Source organism: Schistocerca americana, chromosome 2, assembly GCF_021461395.2.
Source record: "Schistocerca americana isolate TAMUIC-IGC-003095 chromosome 2, iqSchAmer2.1, whole genome shotgun sequence".
NCBI classification, from domain to species: domain Eukaryota; kingdom Metazoa; phylum Arthropoda; class Insecta; order Orthoptera; family Acrididae; genus Schistocerca; species Schistocerca americana.
The window spans coordinates 516,273,801-516,297,900 of record NC_060120.1 but is presented as its reverse complement, the minus strand read 5'-3'; the positions used below and the strand labels follow the sequence as shown (position 1 = coordinate 516,297,900).

General features: G+C 45.6%; 1 protein-coding gene across 1 annotated transcript; it reads left to right on the top strand.

The window, feature by feature from the left end:
• Nucleotides 1-1,002: 1,002 nt before the first annotated feature.
• On the top strand, nt 1,003-23,024 carry LOC124594138 (histone-lysine N-methyltransferase PRDM16-like). Its single transcript, XM_047132495.1, has 6 exons — nt 1,003-1,382; nt 13,272-13,434; nt 20,907-21,308; nt 21,372-21,955; nt 22,055-22,565; nt 22,683-23,024. The coding sequence occupies exons 1-6, from the start codon at nt 1,003-1,005 to the stop codon at nt 23,022-23,024; spliced, it is 2,382 nt and encodes a 793-aa protein (XP_046988451.1).
• Nucleotides 23,025-24,100: the final 1,076 nt, after the last annotated feature.

The following is a 24,100-nucleotide window of genomic DNA, read 5'->3' as shown; positions in this document are numbered from 1 at the left end:
CCTTTGCTCTCTGACAGAATTACAATGTCATCGGCGAACCTCAAAGTTTTTATTTCTTCTCCATGGATTTGAATAGCTACTCAGAGTTTTTCTTTTTTTTTTCCTTTACTGTCGGCCGGGGTGGTCGAGGAGTTCTAGGCGCTACAGTCTCGAACCGCGCAACTGCTACGATCGCAGGTTCGAATCCTGCCTCGGACATGGATGTGTGTGATGTCCTTAGGTTTTTTTACGTTTAAGTAGTTCTAGGGGACTGATGACCTCAAAAGTTAAGTCCCATAGTGCTCAGTGCCATTTGAACCATTTCGTTTACTGCTTGCTTAATATACAGATTGAATAACATCGGGGAGAAGCTACAACCCTGTCTCACTCCCTTCCCAACCACTGCTTCCCTTTCATGCCCCTCGACTCTTCATAACTGCCATCTGGTTTCTGTACAAATTGTAAATAGCCTTTCGCTCCTGTATTTTACCCCTGCCACCTTCAGAATATGAAAGAGAGTATTCCACTCTACATTGTCAAAAGCTTTCTCTGAGTATACAACTGCTAGAAACCTAGGTTTGCCTTTCCTTAATCTTTCTTCTGAGATAGTCGTAGGATCAGTATTGACTCGCGTGTTCCAATATTTCTACGGAACCCAAACTGATCTTCCCCGACGTCAGCTTCTACCAGTTTTTCCATTCGTCTGTAAAGAATTCGCGTGTTTTGCAGCTGTTACTTATTAAACTGATAGTACGGTAATTTTCACATCTGTCAACACCTGCTTTCTTTGGGATTTAATCGCGGGCAATTCATCTACATCTACATCTACATCTATACTCCGCGAGCCACCTTACGGTGTGTGGCGGAGGGTACTTATTGTACCACTATCTGATCCCCCCTTCCCTGTTCCATTCACGAATTGTGCGTGGGAAGAACGACTGCTTGTAAGTCTCCGTATTTGCTCTAATTTCTCGGATCTTTTCGTTGTGATCATTACGCGAGATATATGTGGGCGGTAGTAATATGTTGCCCATCTCTTGCGGCTATACGCGCGAAGGCAGCAACTTCGGTGGAGGTTGGGCAAGAGAACGCAGCGGCGCGCGTCCCTGTCGCCCGGGGGCAGAGCGTGAGCCGGCGGTGCGGTTTGCGCTGGGCGGCCGCCGCGCGGCCAGCGGCGGAGGCACGCAGACGCAGCTGGCCGCTCCGCTCGTGACCCGCGAACCAGGAAGCCGGCGGGCGGAGCCGCGCGGTGGCAGGTGCGACCCCGCCCAGGCCGCGGCCACGCCGTGCCACGCCGCGGGCCGCGGGCCGCCGGCCGGTGAAAGGCGGCGGCGCGGGATGCGCAGGGCGGGTCAGCGCGCGCCGCCCGGACCCTCCCCGTCACTACCGCAGCGCGCCCAGCCGCCGGTTCCCGTTGTGCACAATCCAGCTTGCTACGCCTTTCGTCCGTGCCGTGCCGTGGCTCTCGGAAGGAAAAGTCTGCCTTGCGCGATTTTTCGCCGCTTGTTTTGTTATACACTGAAGTGCCAAAGAAACTGGTATAGGCATGCGTATTCAAATACAGATATGTAAACAGGTGGAATACGGCGCTGCGGTCGGCAACATCATTATAAGACAACAAGTGTCTGGCACAGTTGTTACACTACTGGCCATTAAAATTGCTGCACCAAGATGAAATGCAGATGATAAACGGGTATTCATTGCACAAATATACTATACTAGAACTGACATGTGATTACATTTTCACGCAATTTGGGTGCATAGATCCTGACAAATCAGTACCCAGAACAACCACCTCTAGCTGTAATAACGGCCTTGATACGCCTGGGCGTTGAGTCAAACAGAGCGTGGATGGCGTGTACAGGTACAGCTCCCCATGCGGCTTCAACACGATACCACACTTCATCAGGAGTAGTGACTGGCGTATTGTGACGAGCCAGTTGCTCGGCCACCATTGACCAGGCTTTTTCAATTGGTGAGAGATCTGAAGAATGTGCTGGCCAGGGCAGCAGTCGAACATTTCCTGTATCCAGAAAGACCCGTACAGGACCTGCAACGTGTGGTCGTGCATTATCATGCTGAAATGTAGGGTTTCGCAGGGATCGAATGAAGCATAGAGCCACGGGTCGTAACACATCTGAAAGGTAACGTCTACTGTTCAAAGTGCCGTCAATGCGAACAAGAGGTGTCCGAGACGTGTAACAAATGGCACCCCATACGATCACGCCTGGTGATACGCCAGTATGGTATGGCGATGACAAATACACGCTTCCCATGTGCGTTCACCGCGATGTCTCCAAACACGGATGCGACCATCGTGATGCTTTAAACAGAACCAGGATTCATCCGAAATAATGACGTTTTGCCATTCGTGCACCCAGGTTCGTCGTCGAATGGTTCAAATGGCTCTGAGCACTATGGGACTCAACTGCTGAGGTCATTAGTCCCCTAGAACTTAGAACTAGTTAAACCTAACTAACCTAAGGACATCACAAACATCCATGCCCGAGGCAGGATTCGAACCTGCGACCGTAGCGGTCTTGCGGTTCCAGACTGCAGCGCCTTTAACCGCACGGCCACTTCGGCCGGCGTTCGTGGTCGAGTACACCATCGCAGGCGCTCCTGTCTGTGATGCAGCGTCAAGGGTAACTCCAGCCATGGTCTCCGAACTGACAATCCATGCTGCTGCAAACGTCGTCGAACTGTTCGTACAGATGGTTGTTGTCTTGCAAATGACTCAGGGATCGAGACGTGGCTGCACGATCCGTTACAGCAATGCTGGTATGATGCCTGTCATCTCGACTGCTAGTGACACGAGACCTTTGGCGTTCACATGCGTGGTTGTACTGTGACACATTGTTAGTAGGTTACCTACGTGCCGTATGGTAAGCGCTACTGAATTATTTTCGCTTTGTTACCTGCATACTTTCTGATCACAGGCAAAGTGATGCAAATTGATTATGTAACTTAAAATTACAGCTGGCGGTAGTTCATGGCTACGGTCGCAGGTTCGAATCCTGCCTCGGGCAGGGATGTGTGTGATGTCCTTAGATTAATTAGGTTTAAGTAGTTCTAAGTTCTAGGGGACTGATGACCTCAGAAGTTACGTCCCATAGTGCTCAGAGCCATTTTTTTTTTTTTTTTTTTTTTTTTTACTAATGAACTCAGATGTTAAGTCCCATAGTGCTTAGAGCCATTTGAACCATCTTCAGTGTAGTTCGTCTTTGTGGACGCCGGTACCCCTCATCTAATAGTTGCATCACTCCGTTCGCTACAATAGAAGATGGGCTGAGATGGTCTTCTGGCCACCCTGATTTATATTTTTCGTTGCTGTTTCTGGTTGGAGCCTCCAGTCTAAATATGATTTCGCGTGCTGTAGTGGAGGTTGAGCTCCGTGAATATGGTAAAGCTATTTGAAGAGATGCGGTCATGGAAGAACCCAACTAAGAGGCGTGATAGTTTAGAGAGATCCGCTTCAGTTGTACTAAAATTTTAAACCGTGACCGGGTTCGAGATTTTAAGATCCCATCTTCAGCTGTATGAATTTATAGCATGTGGTAATACATAACATGCGGTCTGACCAGTCAGTGCAGGAGTTCCAATCACTGCATGTTGACGAAGACTGTGTGTGGTTTCGCGTTCCTACTGTACGGCATCCGTGACCGCTACGGTCTCAGGTTCGAATCCTGCCTTGGGCATGGATGTGTGTGATGTCGTTAGGTTAGTTAGGTTTAAGTAGTTCTAAGTTCTAGGGGACTGATGACCACAGCAGTTAAGTCCCATAGTGCTCAGAGCCATTTTTTTGTACGGCTCCCAGCGGCTGACGGTCTTCTCCAATGTGCAGTGATGGGTCCCGACCTCATATTGTGTATTACCAGATACTATGATTTCATACATCTGAAGATGGGATTTTAAAATCTCGAAACCGGTCATGGGTTAAATAAATATTAGTACAACTGAAGCGGATCTCTCTAAATTAATTATCATGTTCGGAGGGATACACCTACCAGACACATTTCATGTAGATTTGTACACGGTGTTTCGAAGTCTTTGCAACAGACATATAGCGGTGAAAAATAACGTAATGGGAAACAACTTCTGATGGAGATAATATTTTCGGTGACACTTCCCGGCGACTCTAGGCGTCCTCTTGTATTTGTTATGGCCTGAGAGGCGGCAGGGCATAGGTACCGTGCAGCGTGTGTACGACGTGCGTGTTACCTGCAGTCCAGTAACGAATGTGAGAAGGAGATGGGAGGCGGGGAATGTCTAGAAAAAATTAAAATTCCTAATTCGCTTCTAAAATATAAGCGCTAATGTAATGAAAACGAAACAGATGGGGATAAAATTAAGTAAATTATTGCTCAATTAAAAATCTATCCGCATAACTGTTAATAAATGCTGTTAACAAATTTATCCATCAGACAAGCCGGTCAACCCCTTCATGGAAAAATGTTTGCGGTTGCGTCCGCCCGCATGTTGCCAAGGTTGTTTCGCTGGGAAGCCCTTACACATCTTTTATAGTCCCGACATTTCCCTATGACATTTCTGTATTTTATGAATCCTGAAGAAAGGCACTGACGATTTCCTTCGAACGGAGCTGTCAAGCCTAGGTACATTCATTGCAAACGCAAATATTTTTTCGTGAAGGCACTGACCGTATTGACTCACAGTGAGGTAAATGTATTACGAGCAATGACGATTAGTTGCGAAAAATAAACAATACACTCACTTTTTTCCATCTGTCTCGTTTTCACTTGACTGACCCTTACTGCTTCCTTCACCCGCTCTTAGGTTCATTTTATACAAATCAAGGAATCAGTTTGGGTGACTGTAATAGGAGTTACGCAGCACACCTGACTAATAGATCCTACTAGTTTGGTGAAATCTCGTCGTCCGAGGTTCGGCGAATAGTAAAGGACACCTAACGTCACCGGGAAGCGTCAGCGAGCATTTCCTCTCTAAGAAAAGTTGTTTCTCATGACGTCGTCTATCACCCCTGCAGGTTTGATGCAAACATTTTTAAACAGGTGCCAAGACTTTTTTCAGCTTTTCACCCGTCTTCAACTGGCGTAATTTATTTATATCTCCTTCAATACACAGTTCTTCCTCCAACATTTTGAACGCTGGAGCAGTCATGTGCCAATAGTTATCACGTTTTTCCAGTAGTGTATTTGCGTTTAATTGACAGATATGTGCACTTTTTTTAATTTTCTAACCTGCAGTTCCTTTTAAATGTATATTCATGGCACACACAGTTTCAACTTCAGTAACGCACTGATACAGCCAAGCATTCGGAAAGTGGTGGATTCATGGTTTTGCCTGTGTTTCTAATTTTCTTATTCATTCCGAAATTCATTTTGAAGGCAGTCGTGTTTAGAGGCCTAATAATTCTGGCCTTAAAAGTTGCTAGATGAAGAGTGAAAACTTGGCATGAATAAAGCCATACAACAAGTCTTTGCTGCATTTCTTCAGATAATTGATTTAATGGAGCTCTTCACGCTAGTCTGTCTTATGAGACACCTTTCATACCTGCATAAGTACTGTATCTTAAATCCAACTGAAACTGATTACCGCATTTAGGTTTTGGTCTACAAATTTTTATCCCAAACACTAACGTCGCTCCACTCCCTCCCGCGTCCCTCGCATACGCCTCCCTGTTTTACTAAATCAGTGATTTACAGGAGCCTCAGGGTGTGTCATGTCATTCTATTATTTCCTTTGGTCAAGTATCACAATGTTCTTCCATCCCCAGTCGACTTAGTACCTCTTCATTAGTAAGTGGATCTACCCACCGTATCCTCAATTTCCTTCTGTAACACTACCTTTTAGTAGCTTCTATTCTCATCTCGCCTGTACTGTTTATCATTTATATTTCATTTTAATGATAGCGTACTCACCACACAGGTACTTTTAGTAAAGCCTTTCTAAGACTTAATTTGTTATTCGATGTTCTGGCATATTTTTCTGTTTTCAGGAAAGTTTGTCTCACTAATGTCAGTCTAAATATTATATTCTCTGCTAGTCAGTTACTTTGCTTCTTAAACATCAATTTTCGTGAACTGCTTTCTGCGTCAGTCACCTGACTTGAATCAGGTACAATCCATCATTACTGTTCTACTGTTGTTTGTGTGAATTTTGTAACCTTAAGATACTGTCCATTTCGTTCGACATGTTCCAAAGCCTTTGCGCATAAGTTCGTAATTTCCTTAAACCACTTCAGGCGAATGCAAGAATGCTTCCTGTAACAAAACCACCACCATTCATCTCCTCAATCCACTTTCATATGAGTACTCCGTCTGTAGTTATATCGACACCGAGGTGATATTCCTGTTATTTCTCCTTCTCCTTTCTTCAGTGTCAGTAAAGATACTGCCACCGTCAGTTTCTTTTATAGTATGAATCGAACAGCGAGCTTGCCGCTTCTTACGATATATATGTGAAAGGACAGGAGAGGTTCAGATTTCGTAAAGACATAATATTTAAATACAGAGAGAGATGGAAACAGAGCGTGAACAGAATGAGGGATGAAAGAGTACCCAAGAAAACTCTTAGTTAAAGTACCGACGGGTACACTTAGGCAAACGAAGAAAGCAATGGTCATAAAGTTTGTGACGACCCAAAAGCCGACGACAATGACGACAACTTCAACGGGCGGAACAGCGATGTGCTACCCAAGAATATCTTCTTTACTGCTCCCGGTGACATCTAGAGCAGAAACATAAGCAGAGGTCGATGACCAGCATTGTATAGTCCCCTGGATCTGGTTATATTATTACACTACTTTGCACTCCGGCGTATTTACTCCGAATTCTTTTTTCCAGCTGTATCGAAATAGTAGTTTCAGCATCTAATATGTTGATCTAACTTGCAGAATATGAGTTGAATTGTAGACGAGTTAATTTTCCGTTTTTATCTTCTGGTCTTCTAATGTTATCCGACAAGTCTCCGTAGAAATTCAGGTAGCTCTTTTCTGTAATAGCTACATGTAATATTTAGTGTTGCCTGCCAATTATAACGTTAAATGTCTTCATCAACATTACCATACTGCCACCAACGAGTGTCATACAGAATGTATTTCTGCAGTTATCGTACCACGTGGTATGAGGGTATTGCAAAAGAACGGTCAAATAGCTTTAAGTGCTGTATCTTTAAGGTGCTAAATGCGAATTGCTTGTTCGTCTGCTATCTTTTATTACTTCGCTTGTTAAATACTCTGGTGGTTCTCTTATTGCGCAGTGGTTTGACGTCAACAGTAATACGGAATTACTTCCATCGGACGTTTAAATGCGCAGTAGTGAATTCAGGAAAAGCTAGAGAATGCGCACTTCATCAAGTAATTCACTTTTCTTGTCAGACATAATAACTGCTCACGGCTAAAATCATACTGCTGTTTGATTGTTAATCAGCATATACTTACACCCGCAATTGCCGCGTAAAGGATAATGTATTTACCTTTATAAGACGTTGGCATTCCAATAAGCGGCACAGAGCTAAATCTACGGTTGTCATCGACTTTCCTCTGTGAAATCAAGATATTCGAAAGCAGCTGTACGAACTGCAGTGCATGTAACACGCTACGTTCTTCATTTCGTCTCTGCTGGTGCTCAATAAGCGTTAACAAATCGTTTTTATGTTGTGATCATGCGCAAATGATCACTGCGTAGATTTGGCTGTGCTAGTGACCTCAGGTACTAATTTACACTGCCTGTTATCTACGAAATGAGCGCGTGGAGAAAACATTAAGAAAGCGAATTTTTCAAGCCAACGCATTAGAATGGAGGCTCACACATTGAATGGGAGTTCATACTTTACAAATGAGGGCTCATATTCGCATTATAGCAGCAGAAATGCTTTTTTTATATTTCAGAAAATTATCGTTGTAAAACGTGGAAGTTGTAATAAGGGTCATTTCTGTCACCGGTAATAGCTTTGAAGTCTGTAATGGGGGATTCATCAATGTAATTACTTCGGAATATTTGTGGCATGGTTCAGCATTGTCCATTTGGGAACAACATTCATCAGCTATTTATCTAGGATATTAATCTGTCATATGCCAATCTTTTACTCGTTCATCGTTGTTTTGAATTAGGCAGTCCTCGTAAAATAATATCCTAAGCATCTGGCAGACGTTATTTACCATGACAGTAACATGTAAATCATTTGAACGTGTTCGTAACGAGTTATTATCGGGAAACTCCTTACCCTGCTTACTTTGTGTCACAAATGAGTTTTCAAAACAAAATGGCGTAGGCCTGCATCATAGACAAAGATACTGCCGCTGCTATTGTTTGCTTCGTTATCTACAGTATTATCTTATTTGGTTACAGAGCCCTATGATATCTTCTGTGCCTAACTGATACTCGCTATCGTCCGGCCATTCGGCTTCTAGAAAATTTTGTTACATCTGCATCAGTGGGCAGCGTGCAGCGAGCAGTGAAGAGAAAAGCTATGTTTTATACTGCAAGTTACATGAAACAACTTGTGTGTAATTGAAGAAACATTATTCATTAAGAATTAACGTATGAGGCTGTGCAGTTGATAGGATACCGACCTCGTAATCGGGAGGATGGAGTTGCTCTGTACGGCAATCCTGATTTGAGTTTTCCGCTGTTTTCCTGGATCGCTAAGGCAAATGAACCGTTGGTTTCTTAATCAAGGCCATCTGTTCTATCCCCGTATATTACCAGTCCTATCCTCTTAAAGCTTGTTATGCATTCTGTGTGTTATATTTTGGCCCATGGATTGGTACTGTGTTACCTCTGCCGATCTTATATCATTGTGAGATGATCCTTCGATGAATGAATAAACAAATAAACAAAATAAATGATTCACGTCTATCACACATCTGCTACTGTAGTGAGGCTACTCAGTAGACAGTAAAAGAATCTCCTGTTGTGGGAAACAACGGTTATTCTCTTATCACTTGTCCACTCATCAGCATTTATTGTTTTTATATATTTGCAGTAGATTTCGGGCCAACTACGGCGTCATCTTCAGTTACTTATACACTGGTACCGATGTGATATACCACCGCAAATGTGTCCTGTTACTGTACCCGATCGTCCTCTAGAGTGGTACCTATAAGGCTGTCAAGTTCATCTAAAATGATAGTTTGTTCACTCACCACCACCACCGTCTAGTGTGATAACGGTAAGGCTGTCGAGTACGTCTGAAACGTCAGGTCATTCACTCAATAGCTGTTGTTGAGGAACTACTCTCCTGAGCGGCTATCAAAGAGCGACTTTTTGTATCGTGTATAAGGCACTCGAAATGCTGGCACTTCGGTAAGAGTTCAGTTAGCAGGTGGTCACATAGTAGTGGTGAAATTAACGAAAGTCGACCGCAGCAAGGAGGACGGAAGTGTGGAGGAAAGCGTTGAGGTCGGCTCTGCTTTACGGCGGCTGTTGCGGCAGGAAACTGCACCAGCGTCGCCGCCGTTAATCTCCGGCCTCCCTCCGCGAGGCTCCTTGCGTAGTCGACTCTACGCGCCGCACTGGAAGGTTGCGTCCCACGAATCTTGACACTCAGATTATCTCATGCGTGGAAAAACTTACGTATGAGAACTGCAAATCAGACACGTTATTCACTATAGACTGTAATGTGTTGGACAGTTAGCACGAAAGCGCGTGCATGGAAAATAATTGGCCAAATGCAAGTAGGGCTCGCACTGTCAGGGTTCCGTACAAACTTAATTATGTTCGAGTATCCATAGAGTTCATCCATCCGGGTAACAGAGAATCTAGGTGATATCTGTCTGTTATCGATATCGATACTGGCCAATTATCGGTCCCAGGAATTCCGAGACTTTTGAGAAAGCTTTAATTTTAAGATATATGTTTAAATTTTTTGTTTGATTTCATGCTTGCTATTATAATTTCTGAGAAAAAAGGTGTCTTAACAGGTAGACAGGTAGAAAGTCGGATAATGAATTACATAAAAATAACTACAAATTAACGATTTTCGGACCTTTTCCGTCATTTGCACTGTGAAACAAAGGGGAAGTACCCACCAGGTTATGATGAGTGGGTTTGTGAGTCGCAACATACGTGACATAAATGGCTGTAGCTCTTCATTACATTGACTTAGAAGTTAAAATTTTTACACCGCTAAGGGTCCGTTGAAGTTAGTACTTAACGTAAATTCCAAATTGATATGTCTACCTGTTCCTGAGAAAAGGGGTTCACAACAGTTGGACAGACAGACAGTCAAACGGACGGAGAACAAAGTGACCCTGTAAGGATTTCGTTTTCACCGACCGAGGTACAGGACCCTAAAAACCAGACGAATCAACACTGACATTACGTAGTATTTAATATCAGATGTTCCCTCGTTCGCTCAGAGAAGCAGGATCTATGTGAAAAGTCTTAAAACACCGCGATTTGTCCAGCGATAAAGAAAAAATCGCTTTTAAATATGTAAACAGAAGACAACATAAAAATCAAGAAAGAAAAAGATTAGCATTTAACGTAGTTTATCATTAAGGTCAATGTAGACGGACCATGAGTGCAGATTGGTCGAGGATGGGGCAGAAAATTGACCACTGCTTGTTTTATCGAAGGTATCACCCACATACATATTTACCAGGAAAACTTACATGAGTGTGAACAGACGGAGAATTTGAACCGAAGGCCTCGCAAATACGAGACATCTTAACCACAGCGCCATCTGTTTCCACAATGAGGAAGAAAGTCGTAACACTGTGAAACTTACGCAGCCCTAACTCAAAATTGAAACCAAAAGCGGCCTCATTTTCCTAGGTATACACATATGAGCCACTGCGTTAGGGACACATACCCAGCAAAATTAAGCGCTTTTATTCGCTCTAATGATGGCGTTGACTTGTCGGAAAGTTGACTTCGACAATGAAAGAGCTGTAGAACCAGACTGGTCCACGATCATTCAACTGTTGCCCACAATACACATGGACCAAGGCGGGTAGAGCCTCGTTCGGTAATATTCAATATTTGCTCAACAGCATTGATCCCAGGTAACATGGGAGAGCCACACAAGCTTCCTCAAAAATGGTTCAAATGGCTCTGAGCACTATGGGACTCAACTGCTGTGGTCATCAGTCCCCTAGAACTTTGAACTAATTAAACCTAACTGACCTAAGGACATCACACACATCCATGCCCGAGGCAGGATTCGAACCTGCGACTGTAGCAGCAGCGCGGCTCCGGACTGGAGCGCCTAGAACCGCACGACCACCGCGGCCGGCAAGCTTCCTCACATCCATCGGCTCTTCTCTCCACCGCTGTGATACAGTGAAAGCATGGGGCGATGCATTGTGTTGTTGAAAGTTCCATAGATGAGGAAATGAACGTACGTAATCGAATGACAGTTTCTTGTTACGTTTGCCGTAAGACCCGACTCATGACCATCAGGGTGTTTCGTTTTACCCCATGTGAATATTTCCCACTCTAGATTATCTCATCATGTAGATTTCGGTGCACATACACGCTACCATCAGTTTGCGCCAGCACCTACTGCGACTCATCGGCCCACATGTTTATATGATTTGTGCGTTCACCGGAGGAGCCCCTGAGTCCAAGCTATTTTTTCGTGCAGCAAAGAGTGGATACGCATCATGGCGAATACAGTTCGCAGCATGTTTCTGGGGAAGTGTATTAGTAAATGTTCACGTAGACGTAGCCAAATAGAAATGTAGCATCCATTACAACCGCTAGCCAAACCAGGTTGTCTTCGGAAAGCAGATGTTTTATTTGCTGCTGATCTGTATTTCGTGGATGAGCTTCAAGTATGTCTAAGTATGACAACTGAAACAGATTAAGCTTTTCTTGTTACGACCTCAGTGTGTCACTTCATTAATAAAACTGCAGTACATGTGAGTGAGCTGTGACACACGTTGGTTTGAAAAGCATTTCATGTGTGCCATTTATACTTAAATAAGATCTCCAATCAGAATTAACTCACTTACATCCTTAATACATATCAGTGTAAAAGCTAGAAAACGCAATAAACAACAGGAAATGCCTTAAATCTGACGTTGTATTATAAAAAAGAAACAACAGAATGCATGGAAATAATGAAAGTTATTTACGTCTACACACACCGTACGTACCTCGCAAGCCATTGTCCAATGGATGGAGGAGGGTATATCGTACTAATATTATCTACCATATTTCGTATTTAGTCGCGTATTGTGTATGTATATATGCCCGTTTGTACGTAACCTAATCTCCCATGCTACTTACGTAACACATGTGTTCGTAATAGCATAATGATCGCACAGTCTTCTACGAATAAAGGTTCTCTAAATTTCCACACAAACCCGAAAACTACGTCTTCTTCCAGTGATTCTCGCAAGTTCCCAGAGCATTTCCGTTTCACTTGCGCGTGCGCTCTACCGACCCGTTATTTTACTAGTACCGAGTCCCTGGAATCGTTTCTTGTTGTCATGCCTATCTGATAAGAAGCCCGAACACTGGAATAGTAATCTAGAATTGGTCGCGCTAGCGTGTTGTATGCGATGTCCTATATAGGTGGGTTGTATTTTCCCAAAAAACTACCAACAAGCTCTGTCATTCGCCTTCCCTAATGCTGACTTTACGTGATCTTCCACCGCATATCTGTATACAATACGTTTTCCAGCAGTTCCACCCGTCCGTACAGAACACCGTAACTGATTTGATGTCGTAAGCTGTGGATTCAAAATACGGGAGGTTTTGAACATCTTTTAAGAAGCTGGTGCCCCACAGCTCTTAAATATTCGAAGAATGTCGTGATTTACCACCAAGGGCATATGATAAAATTTTTCTACCGAACAATCAGTTTCGGTGCACAGCCATCTTCAGGTTCATAAAAGCATTTAGAACATCACTCCAGGATATGGACCGAAAATGGTTATTCAATAAAGAAATGTTATCAGCAGCTCTTGTTGGTAAATCGTGACGTTCCTTATGTATGGATATGTTGTTATAGGAGCATTCTGAACGACCTTTTTCGATCTCCTCTTACTTATTGTGGTCCGTGGAACGACCATTATTTTTCTTGTTTACCTGAATAAGCTATTTATCGATGAAACAACATACACACATTGAGAAATTATGTTCAGTCTGCCACCGAATTTCTCTTCCTTGATGTCAGAACTGCGGTTATTCCGGGCGACCTTTACGCGCTCCGGTAGGTCATTCGAAGGTGACGGTCATGCCGCATACTTGGGTCGAAAGCTCCTGAACTGCTCCCGGTAGCCACTTTGCGCAAGCTGCCGGTGGGCTCGGAGAAGAGCTTTCCTCTGTGTAAATGCAAATCTGATCACCCTGCGGCAGCCGCGGGGAATGTGGTCGAAGATGTCGGCTGTGGGCGCGGCGCGCATTGGTCAGCCCAGGTGCCGGAGCGCTACTTGCTCCAGCCGCTGCCCTGCGGCTGAATGCGAGGCATCACCTTGTTACGGGCAGCATGCTGGAGCAAGTGAAGAAGTTTGTGGGCGAGGCAAGTGAATTAACCAAGCATCTTACACCTGCGCCACTTTACACTAAGGCGAGCTCAGCTGCGAGCGTTACCATGCTGACTTGAATTTAACTGTGGGTCTGTCTTCATAAACTGCGTTACCTTTTGACGGAAGAACGTGGAGTACCACGCTAAAATTAAATTATTTTTCCGGTTCAATGGGGCTTAATTGTGCTTACGTCCTCATAAAGCGCCTTTAATTACTTATTGACGGTAGGCCGCGGAGTGCAACATAAAATAAAGATATTTTGTTCGTGTCTTCGAAAGTACTGGCTGTACTACATAGTTTATTATGGCAATTAAAGTAAAGCCTACTCCAACTATCCTATTCTTGCATAGCGGAACGGTTTATCTGTTACTGTCAGAAACATATTTGTCCTCCAAGAAATCAGAAAAAGTTGACAAACTGAGAAAGAAACCAAGTGCAATAAAAAACATAAAAAACGATAAAAACCGCAGGTCTGTGGTAACGGGATGGAAAATAAAAGCCCACTGATGATGCTGGAACTTCAGCGAAACATGTCTAGGAAATATAAGAACAGAGCCGATGTGGCCGCGCGGTTCTAGGCGCTTCAGTCTGGAACTGCGTGACCGCTACGGACGCAGGTTCGAATCCTGCCTCGGACGTGGATGTGTGTGATGTCGTTAGGTTAGTTAGGTTTAAGTAGTTCTAAGTTCTAGGGGACTGATGACCACAGATGTTAAGTCCCATAGTGCTCAGAGCCATTTGAACCATTTTTTATAAGAACAAACTAATTTTGCTTTGCTCAAGTTGGAGGCCCTCCAAAAGCAAATATACACCACTACAGTTTAATACAATATACATTAACACGAGGGGTATTTCACAAAACAAAACTGGAGAATGAACAAATGATTGAAAATACTGATCAATGCAGTCATGTTACGAAAAAAAATCTCCGATTCAAACTCTAGAATTAAATGATGCATTTTTTTCGGATGAGTGTATCTTCTGACATGTCCATTAAATCAATCCCATTTTTATGAACAATATTTCTATGGCCCTAACTATCATTATAGGTGCTGCGAACAGTAGTGATCGATTCGTTGCCGCTGCCTGATCTCTAAGCGACTGTGAGGTACTGGTTCGAGCATGTGCAGCGACTGGACGTAACATCATCGTTCGCAGAGTCAAGTCAATCGCCGAAGTGTCGTGCACAACACTCGAATTGGTAACCTGATGGTCACCTGGAGAATATGTTCAAATGTGTGTGAGTTCCTAAGGAACCAAACTGCTGAGGTCATCGGCCCCTAGACTTACACACTACTTAAACTAACTTAACGCTCAGGACAACACTCACACCCACGTCCGAGGGAGGACTCGAACCTCCGGCGGGAGGGGCCGCACGATTAGCGACATGGCGCCTCTAACAGCACGGCCACTCCGCGCGGCTCACCCGAAGAAATATTGCTTATAACGCCGGGAAAAACTCAGAAATCAGATATAATTCAACAATGTTTAACTTGAAGAGCAGCAAAGAGCAATAAAATCGTATTAAATTTTACTTAAAGATTATCTACAAACACACTCTGACAACTGGTGCGAATTGTGTAGCGCTTCTGCTGGTCTGGTACCCACGTCCCGCCTTATGCGAGCATATGGGATTTACTCTAGAGTCGAGACGCAGACAGGTGAGGTACATAGATTCCGTCATGGGAGGTAAATAAGAGACTGGTGGCCATAGATGTTTGGTCTTTTTAAACCCATAGTCGTGATCTTCATCGAAGTCTATACTTTCATTTAAGGCTGGAGCATTGGAAGAATAAGAGCTTGTAATCGCACTCCTCTGTGAAAGCTGTCGTTCTCCTAGTTGTATCTGTGTCATCACTACGTGATAGATACAAAGAGAGCTGAAGGATATTCGCAGCATCTGTCCGGAAAGACGGTTCTCCAGTTATTCTTAGCAGGTGCTCGCGAGGTGTACAACGCCTTTCGAGTCTCTGTCAGTTATCCTATCACGTTTATTAGGTATTTCCATTCAGTTTCTTCAATTATTACGACGTTTAATTATGCTTGGTTGAAATGTCTCCGCTTTAAAGAGGCTTCTTCGGAATTACGAACTGACTAGGCACAGCACACATTAGTTTAAGTCGTACGTTGGTACGAATCTACATAGACTTAACAAAGGACAGATTCCGATACAAAACAAATTTGACATTCACAGTATACTGAAAAGAGTAAACAAGACAGAAATTTAACACAGGACAAACTGCTGACGAACTCCGCTGCAGTTTGCCACCTTGTTGGAAGTTTCCCCAGCGCCGAGGGTGTCTCACGAATTCTCGACATGGTGACGCTTACTAGTATACACTCGGTGAAACAGACTATTCGGAAATTCGCAGTATACTAAATTTTAAACCACTTCATTGATGCCGACAGGAATATGGCACAAGAACTAAAGTTCTCTGTTATATCCCCGATATAACTAAATAGTTAGAAAATTTTAGTGTGTACAACCGATCGACTGTGCTTCTAATTATTTTTTAGAAGTAATTTGCTGCAGCTTATCTTGACGTTTTGTATATTAACTCGAAACAAAACTTGGGCTTTGAATACCATTATATCGAGCACCCTTAACTACCATCTTCAATAATAAACTTTTAAACCAAAAACTATGTTCTAATTTTAAATTACGTCTTCTCTAGAGAGCTGGATTTATTGACAGAGAGAGAGAGAGAGAGACAAAGAGAGAGAGAGAGAGAGAGAGAGGGCGCTACTCCTTCAATTCCAAAGACTACGTTGCTTCTAACTTCAGAGAACTGCAGGACAATAACGAACAAGTGAAAAGAATTCTTTGAACTCAGCCATAGTACCCCACAATGATCATGTTTCTTCTCTTTCTCTCTCTCTGCCTTTTAACGCTGTGTTTCTCTGTTTCCACAATGACTCTTGAAGTTAACTACTGAATTAACGTTGGCATACTTTCTATAGGTCTGATCTAACTCGGGATAGGTGTCAGTTGCAAGTGCTCCACTTTCGGTGCGGTATCCTAGTAAAGAAACGATGCCGCTATAAGAAGTCGACCCACATAACAGAACCGCTTGTGAAGTAATCGTTTTACAGCATCCCCGCAAGCGATGTTCGAACTTTCAACGGGGGAGACACGCGATGTGCCGGGGCCTTTAAGCACGCAATGTCTGCTCCAAGTTCAGAGATACTCTAGACCCTTGTGGCAAACAACGACTCATAAATATCTCGCGTCCTATCTTACTACGTATGGTTCATTGCCACCGCACGCATGACACGCTAATTCAAGTGCAGCAAGTAGGATGCTAAAGCGTGTACCGATGTCTCAGTTCCTATCATCAGATCATCTTCCCTCCCCCTGTCAACATTCTCAAGCAGTTGACATAGAGGACATTCTGTTTATATACGGTCCAAAACTATCAACTGAAAGCACATCCAAACTACAGAAAATATCTGCCAATCACAGAGGGTAGAATTTGACTCAGTAACTTTACTGCTCCCTCGCGACAGCTATACAGAGTCTTCAACAGCATCTATGCCACAATAATATCAACACTGTTGATCAAATGACAAAGTGAACTTCGTGACAAGTAAAGAAATATATCTGAATTGAAATGTTAACTTATAGGTCCATGCTCTCCTTTCGTCAAATAATGGAGGAGATGATGAGTAGAGTTTGAAAGGAGAGGAGAGCGAGACATGATACAGGGTAAAAAATGTTTTTGTCTGTCTTCTAATGGTTGGGGTAGAACGTAAACAATAGACATAGCAGATCTAGTAATTAGGTTGAACCCGACCATTCAGAACTATTTCGTATGTCAGTATATGACATAAATAATACTGAAAAAGGGCCTTCTTCATTCCTTAGTCAAGTATGTCTATGTAATGTGTGGACGAATGTAACGAGTGTTTGTATACAGTAGTATCGTTTTCGTCTTATTAACGGCGACCATTTCAAGAGGACTAGGGCAATACTATTTGGCTACGTACATAATCGACACATGAACAGAGACCAGGAAGTCCGTCGAACTCAGCGTCCACATTCGAGAAACGGATCAGCGTCCGTATATTCTAGTTTACTCACTTCACACGCCACAGCAAATAAGGTTGAGATTTAACGTGCTGTATTGCTCTACACTTCGGTGATTTGTGATTTTCCATTACCCTATTTGCATTGCAATAATGGCAACGAAATATTTTATGGATGTCGTGCTCCATAGCTGTTACATAATCTATAAATGACGTATTGGATTTCACAGCTGCTGTTGAAACCCATTCATTTCGCAAGTAGCTACGTTCTACGATGCTTTACAGACGATATCTTGCACATGCAACAAGCACGTGCGAAACCTCTGGCTCACTGGTTGAACAAGGTACCATCGGAAGCTCATCAGAAGATTTTATCTATTATCGAAGTAAAGGACTTTCAGTAAGAGGACCTACATACTTTATATGATAGTTAAAAATAATAAATGCCTTTATCAATAACCGTTGTGAAAATAAGTTCACACCATTGAGTTGGTATGTACAATGTATTTCGCAGCATAAGCCTCATCATCATGCAGTCATGACACACGAAAATCATTTTGCTTAGTTATAAGCTGTAATTTTTTCAATAAAATTTTAGTTGTGTCGCGTGCTGAGGAAGACCTAGTAAGCAAATGAAGAAAAAACATCTCTATCTATCTTATTGAAACAGAAAAAGCAAAGAGTCACTGTTGTTACATCGTCTGGTACCAGTACAGCCAGTGTCTGTTTACAATCTTCACTTTGATCTTCAAGTAGCCGTGAACATTTTATTGTATGGACTTTACATGATAACTATTAGACGAATAATTTCCTACTGGAAAAAAAATCGTAGTCTATCTCTACTCGATTCGTATGTAGCTCGGAACTAGCCCAAGATGCTTATCGCAATGGCAACCTGTCGCCACTGGTAGTTGAGTGGTCAGCGCGACGGAATCTAACAGACCGAGTTCGATTCCAGTCTGAATCTGAGATTTTCTCCGCTCAGGGACTGGGTGTTGTGTTGTTCTAATCATAATCATTTCATCCCCATCGAAACGCAAGTCGTCTAAGTGGCGTCATCTCGAAAGACTTGCACCAGGCGAATGGTCTACCCGACGGGAGGCCCTAGCCACACGGCATTTATTTATTTAACCTGTAGCTATATCTTTGCTAACACAATTTAAAAGGCCAAAGATTAAGTATGTACATGTTAAGCTGTCTTTGGGAGTTTTTCGTTGGTTTTGAAGTGAACGACAGAAATAGAAATCTCCTTCCAGATATTCCCAGTTGGGATTCCCTTTGTAACATCCTCAGCCTACTAATATATATTGTCTTATAACAAAGTTCTACAGTGGCCGGTCCTGAAGCGAAGATGTAAAAAAGTAAGAGTTCTCTTGTATTAATATTCGTACTAAAAACGAAGCAGTAAATAAAATAATTCTTTAATGACTTCTTTATGTGTCTCTTTAATCCCCTGTGCTTCCTCAGCACATACAACGAATACAAAACGGCTGGAAATAAGAATATAGGCGCAGGCAAAACTATTTTTATATAGAAGCGATAGCTTCGTGTTGAGGCTTGAAGTCTATCTCAATTCATGTAGCACCAACAAAATTTAAACAGGGACTAGACTAGTGTAGATATTACCTCAACTGGAGAATATTTTTCCCTTTCTTGATTTGAGCGCCTACGGTGTCTGTACTTGCTTTAAGGAATATCGCAACTATTAAAATGTGTATTTATTTTACACATGTGTTTACTTTATTTATTTCAAATTTAGAATTTTTACTTTACTTCCACTTACACCTGAATGTGTCGTCTCCAGGTATTCCTGCATTTGGTACTGATGTTATTGGGCTAAAATCGCCTTTTCTTTGAGTACTACGCATATCTCGACGTCAAGCACGACAAAATATTGCACGAAAAGTATATATTTACGTAATCCTCGCTAAACACACGAACACAGATGTGTACTCTACGTTTCTTGGCGTAAAACACAACAACATTTTCCATCAGTAGCGTGTTCGCCCTGATAGCTGAGTGGTCAGCATGACGGATTGCCATCCTACGTGCCCGGGTTCGATTCCCGGCTGCGTCGGGGATTTCCTCCGCTCAGGGACTGGGTGTTGTGCTGTCTTCATCATCGTTTCTTCCCCATCCGGCTCGCAGGTTGCCCAATGTGGCGTCGAATGTAATAAGACCTGGACCAAGGCGGCCGGACCTGCCCCGGAAGGGGCCTCCCGGCCAATGACGCCAAACGCTCATTTCCATAGCAGTAGCGTAATCTATATTTACGTTCTCCTCGTTAAATCTACAAAACATACAAACATATACTACGCGTACAAATTGACAAAGTATTGGACTGCTAGTATATAATCAGGCTCTCCTCGCTAAACACACAAAATAGACATATACCATACGATTCTTGACCTAAAAAGCGACAAAATATTGCACAACAGTCTCCTGAGTAAGCACATAACTGCACAGCGTTTTATCCAGGAGTGGTGCAATATTTCAATGTGTTTTACGCAACGAAATGTGAAGTACTGGAAGCCAGAAAATCAGGAACACTTGAAAAACGTGGTACCGCAACGATGTTTTAAACAGTTGAAATGACAGGAAAATGTGCAATAAATACGTATCTTTTAGTAGTTACAAAGGCGGAATTCAAATCTCTTTAAAATTCCGGAATGCATTTTAACCCTGCAGCGGACTACGCGTCGATTTTAAACATCCTCGTAGACTAAAACTGTATGCCACACCAGAACTCTGACCTTGGGGCCTTGTACTTCGCATGAAAATGTTCGTTAGGGTGAGCTATCCACGCGCAACTCTCAACCCTCACCCTACCCCTCCTCCCCCGTCGCCGGCCATCCCCCACTCATAGCTTCAAGCTTCGAAAGTACGAAAGAGGTGCTGGCAGAAGTAACGAAGTTCGTAACTCGTGCCTGGATAGGTAGGAGCGTCAGCCCGTGACAGGCAAGATTTTCTGGCTTCATGTCCCAATCGGGCACATAGTTTTAATCTGCCAAGAAGTTTCATATTTCCACTCTTTTCTTCACAAGTCGCATGTGGTAGATAAATTACTATTAAGTAGTTTCGACTCTAAGGAGTCATCATCAGAAGTACAGCTCCCGTGTGTTGTTAGGAAAATAACATGTCAGGTCAGCATCAAGCACTTTTTATGGTTATTTCTTTTAACTGACCACAATGATGACCTGACGTGTCACTTTCTTAGATACTGGAGCTTTAGTTCTGACGATGACTCATTAGAGCCGAAACGGTTCGAGGAGTATATCTAACAAAAGCGACCTAGACGTTTGTGAATAGAATGGTATTTGTAAAATAGATCGCGTGCTCCAATTTGGCAGTCAAATATCATTTAGTATTTTCCCTTTGTTTATGCAGTAGACGGCCACTAGGAAAATGTGTGACGGGTTGTCGTTTCTGTCTATGATAGATACCGGTGGCGGAGAGGTGTGCGTTGCGGATGATGCCGCTGGCGAGCGCGCCTAACGGAGCGGCGTGGTGTGCTGTTGCAGAGAGCGAGGGGCAGCCGCGCCGGCCGGCCGCCTGCCCTATGAGCCTGGTGGCCGCGACGTGGGCCAGCGGCTGCAGCAGCGCGCTCCTTGGCGTCGGCGTCGGCGTGGGGCTCCTGCAGCACGGGCCCGCCGCACATGCCATGCGCGAGAAGGACTCGTCGCCGCGCAAGATGCTGCTCGCGTCGGGCGGGCACAGCTCGCCCAAGCAGGCGGCCGTCTACCCGCTGTCGGTGCGCGTGCCCGAGGAGGGCCGCCAGGCTGCCGCGGCCGCGGGCCCGCCCGACCACCACGACCTGCCCTTCGACCTGTCGCGCCACAACGCGGGCGCAGGGGCGGCGGCCGCGGGCGCCGGCGCTGCGGGGGCGGACCCGGGCGCCCAGCAGATGGCGGGCGCGCCGCACATGTCGCCCGCGGGCCACCCGCCGCCGCAGCACGACGACCAGCCACTCGACCTGCGCCTCGACCACAAGAAGGGCGCCATCGCCGCGGGGCGCCGCCACCAGGTCGAGGACGAGAACCGCAACGTCATCGTGGGCTCCCCGTCGCCGTCGCCACCCGCCGGACGCGCCTCTTCCGCCTCGTCCGGAGGCAGCGGTGACGAGAACAGAGAACAGAGACAGTCCAGTCCTTCCGCATCCTCCGTGGCGAACAGCCTCAAATCCCCTGTGGGCTCTCCCGGCATAGGCCACTACCCTGTCTTCCTTTCGCACCAGCCCATTCACCCTCTAATGCTGGAGGCGATGTGCCGCGCCAACAAGGAAGGAGCCGGCGCACGGTTACCTCTCGCCTATCCAGTCAGCCCCCCTGGCTATCACTCCCCACGAACTCCCTACGCTTTCCTGAGTCCCAATTCACTGCTCAACGGCCACTCTTCGCCCACCGGTGTCTCGCCAGCGGCCGGGTTCGAAATGCTGCGCCACCCACTGGCTCAGCAGCAGCAACAGCAACAACAACAGCAAACCCAACAGCAACAACACGCCCTAACCACCAAGCAGGTAACTGTGCCCGCTTCGCCAGTGGGGAACTTCGCCGAAGCTGCCACTGGCGCCCAGACCAACGGAGGAAGTGGCGTCGCAGCATCAGCGGGCGGAAAAATTAAGGACCGCTACGCTTGCAAGTTCTGCGGCAAGGTGTTCCCTCGATCTGCGAATCTGACACGCCACCTACGCACACATACGGGGGAGCAGCCGTACAAGTGCAAGTACTGCGAGCGCTCCTTCAGCATCTCGTCCAACCTGCAGCGGCACGTGCGCAACATCCACAACAAGGAGAAGCCGTTCAAGTGCCCGCTCTGTGACCGCTGCTTCGGCCAGCAGACGAACCTAGACCGCCATCTGAAGAAGCACGAGGCGGACGGACCCACGATCTTGGACGACCCCCGGCGCAGTCCGTCGGCACTGCTGGCGCACCATCACCAGCGACAGCAGCTGCAGCTCCAGCAGCAGCAGCAACAGCAGCAGCAGCAGCACGCGCGTGTGTTGGGCCCTCTGGCGGAGGACGCTTGCTTCGAGGAGATCCGCTCGTTCATGGGCAAGGTGACGGCCGACGGCCGGCTGGTGGCTCCGCCCGCGCTGGCCGCCGCGCAGCTGCGACACGCCGCCGCCGCCGCTGCCGCCGCGGCTGCAGCTGCGGGGGCGTCGGGCGGCGCTCACTTCTCGCCGCTGGCGCCGTTGCACCGCCTGCACGCCGACCAGCTGGGCCGGCGCTGCATCACGCCGCCGCCCTTCGACGCGTCGGCTGCCGCGCGCTGCGCCAACACCGACGCGGCCAAGCTGGGCCGTTCCTTCTCCAGTAGTGACAAGGACAATATGTCTTCCAGATCGTCGTCGTCCTCGCTGGCCGGGTCATCACTGTCTCCTCCACGAGTACCTTCGCCCAAGGACGATGTCCCTCACAAGTCCCCCGCCAACGACACGACTACCTCTGCACAGGAGGACCGTCCGTCCTCTAACCCACCGTCCAACAACGGCAGCAGTCATGCTGAAAACATTACAGAACCGTCGCCACCACCAGCTTCGCCCAACAACAATACGTGATACACAATTCTCCACCACATAACCAACCACAGAATATCCTATATATCTTTCAGGGTATACTATGTCAGGCTCCTGGCCACTGTAGACATTGGAACAGGCACCTTAATGCAGCCCATCACACTAGAACTCTTACCGTATGTGAAAATGTAAACCATCAGATGTTACGAAAGCCCCAACAAGAACGACAGGGGATTGGCACCAGTTGTGCCAGATTCCGCCAAAACTGAAGGACAAGGCATCAGTAATGCGGTACACTGTATCACCCACAAAACTGACCGTGTTTCTGATCGATTTATCAGGCTGCAAATAGGACCAGTAGTTCCAAGCATCAACTGAAAACAATACAGAAAGCATTCATCTAAATAGGAAGGCGCTAGGGAACAGGGAAATGATACGGAGTTTCGAGTTCAGAAGATTGCTGCAAGTTTAAGAGCTTCACGGTCCTTTATTCCTGGAAGTGTTTCGCGTCAAGTGAGCTAGCTTTTGGCGTAGGCACAGCATTGATGTTTCTTCGATACAAATGGGCAAGTACCGGCCTATGTCACCATACTACCGATGTCACAAGAAGACTTTTGCTCTTTACCTGCAGGGGAAGAACTCTTCCTACGTTGACTAAGCAGTGGCAGAGAAGAGTTCACCTTCAGTCGGCTGCTGGTCCAAAGCAGAGGTGCTAGAGCAATTATCGCAGATTGAGCACCGTTTAGCCTCGCCGAGAAGAAATAATTTGCTGTGGTGTGGCCTTGGGGATATTTTGCAGCCGTCGTGTGCGCAGTGCTGGCGGCGGGGCACTTTCCTTTTCTCCGGAGGAAGGAGCCGGTAGCCACTTTCCAGCCGAGTGGCCCTGTGCGGCAACAAGATGGGGAAAGAGAGCGGCGGCGGCAGCGACGGCGGGCGTCGCCAGAGGCGCAGGGCGTGGCCGCGCGGTGCGCATGCTCCGTGCGGACCTTGGCAGCCGCGCCGACACCCGGCCGCTCTGCGCATGTGCGAACGCAGCGCCGCATGGCTTCCACACACGTTACATTCCTGCAGACAGTGAGCAAACCAAGATGTCTCTACAAAAGTTAGTCACTGTATAA